This window comes from Bidens hawaiensis, unplaced genomic scaffold (assembly GCF_021521415.1).
Source record: "Bidens hawaiensis isolate Kalapana, Puna unplaced genomic scaffold, B.hawaiensis_p1.1 tig00035563_1, whole genome shotgun sequence".
Taxonomy (NCBI): Eukaryota; Viridiplantae; Streptophyta; class Magnoliopsida; order Asterales; family Asteraceae; genus Bidens; species Bidens hawaiensis.
The window spans coordinates 116,818-117,810 of NW_027496195.1; the positions used below are offsets into that span (position 1 = coordinate 116,818).

The 993-nt window shown below is 32.6% G+C and overlaps 1 protein-coding gene across 1 annotated transcript; it reads right to left on the reverse strand.

Moving 5' to 3' along the window:
- Positions 1-200: 200 nt before the first annotated feature.
- Positions 201-605, reverse strand: LOC143587562 (heavy metal-associated isoprenylated plant protein 43-like). The gene has a single exon (XM_077068821.1). It carries the CDS (start codon positions 603-605, stop codon positions 201-203), a length of 405 nt encoding a protein of 134 aa, XP_076924936.1.
- Between the last annotated feature and the right edge of the window lie 388 nt (positions 606-993).

Sequence of the window (993 nt, forward strand, 5' to 3'; positions counted from 1 at the left end):
CAATGTAATGTACGTTTGTTAATGTGGAGCCTTTCTCAAATGATACTGAACAAAAAATGATGTAATAAGTTTGTTGTTAAAAGAAACTTATAATGGGGCAAATCTGACTGATCTCGTCCATAAATGATAATATTCTTATAAGATCATGAACATCAAAAAACAATCTACGAATATAACGAAGATGGATCTATCCAATGTACTCACAAAATGTTACAAGGATGAAGGTAATCCTGATTAACAACATACCAAACGTCGCATCTGTGGCATGTTCTTGGGGTCGCAGGAACAACACCACTGTGTGCTTCACTATCTTTCTTCTCGCATTTCTTAGCATCTTTCTGGTCGTCTTTTTTGTCATCTTTTTTTTCTTCTTTAGCTGGTCCAACGGTTACAATGTGTGCTGATTTTCTACACTTTCTCACTTTTCTAATAATCAACACAGGATCAGCTTCACCAGTTACGGTTGCTGTGGATTTTGAAACATCAAGAACTATTGAGTCTATACCTTCGATGGATGATATCAACGTCATTACTTTCTTCCTGCACTTTTTACAATTTAGATCCACTGACAGAACCGTCTTCTGCAAAAAAGTGGTAAACTTCATGTTCTGACACATTTTCAATGACCCACAAAACAAGATTTAAAGTAAAACAATAAAACATATTCAAACATATTGAATTTGAGTAGATGCTCGAACCTTTGTTGTTAATGACATGGTTTAATCACACAAAATACTTTGCATATTCTGTAGGAACAAATTGCCTTCTTTCTATGCACAAACGTATGTGACATACATATATATATTATTTTATATGCTTAATATATATATATATATATATATATATATATATATATATAGATAGATAGATAGAGAGGGAGAGGAAAGAATGTATGGATCCAGTTATGCCAGTTAGAGAGTATTAAATGGTTCACCTATTAAGTCCAGTACACATTTATTTGGCATAATTATATGCTTGACTTATAGCAAAAAC

Excerpts from the sequence above, each read along its gene's own strand:
- LOC143587562 (XM_077068821.1), bottom strand. The coding sequence starts at position 605 with ATGAAGTTTACCACTTTTTTGCAGAAGACGGTTCTGTCAGTGGATCTA.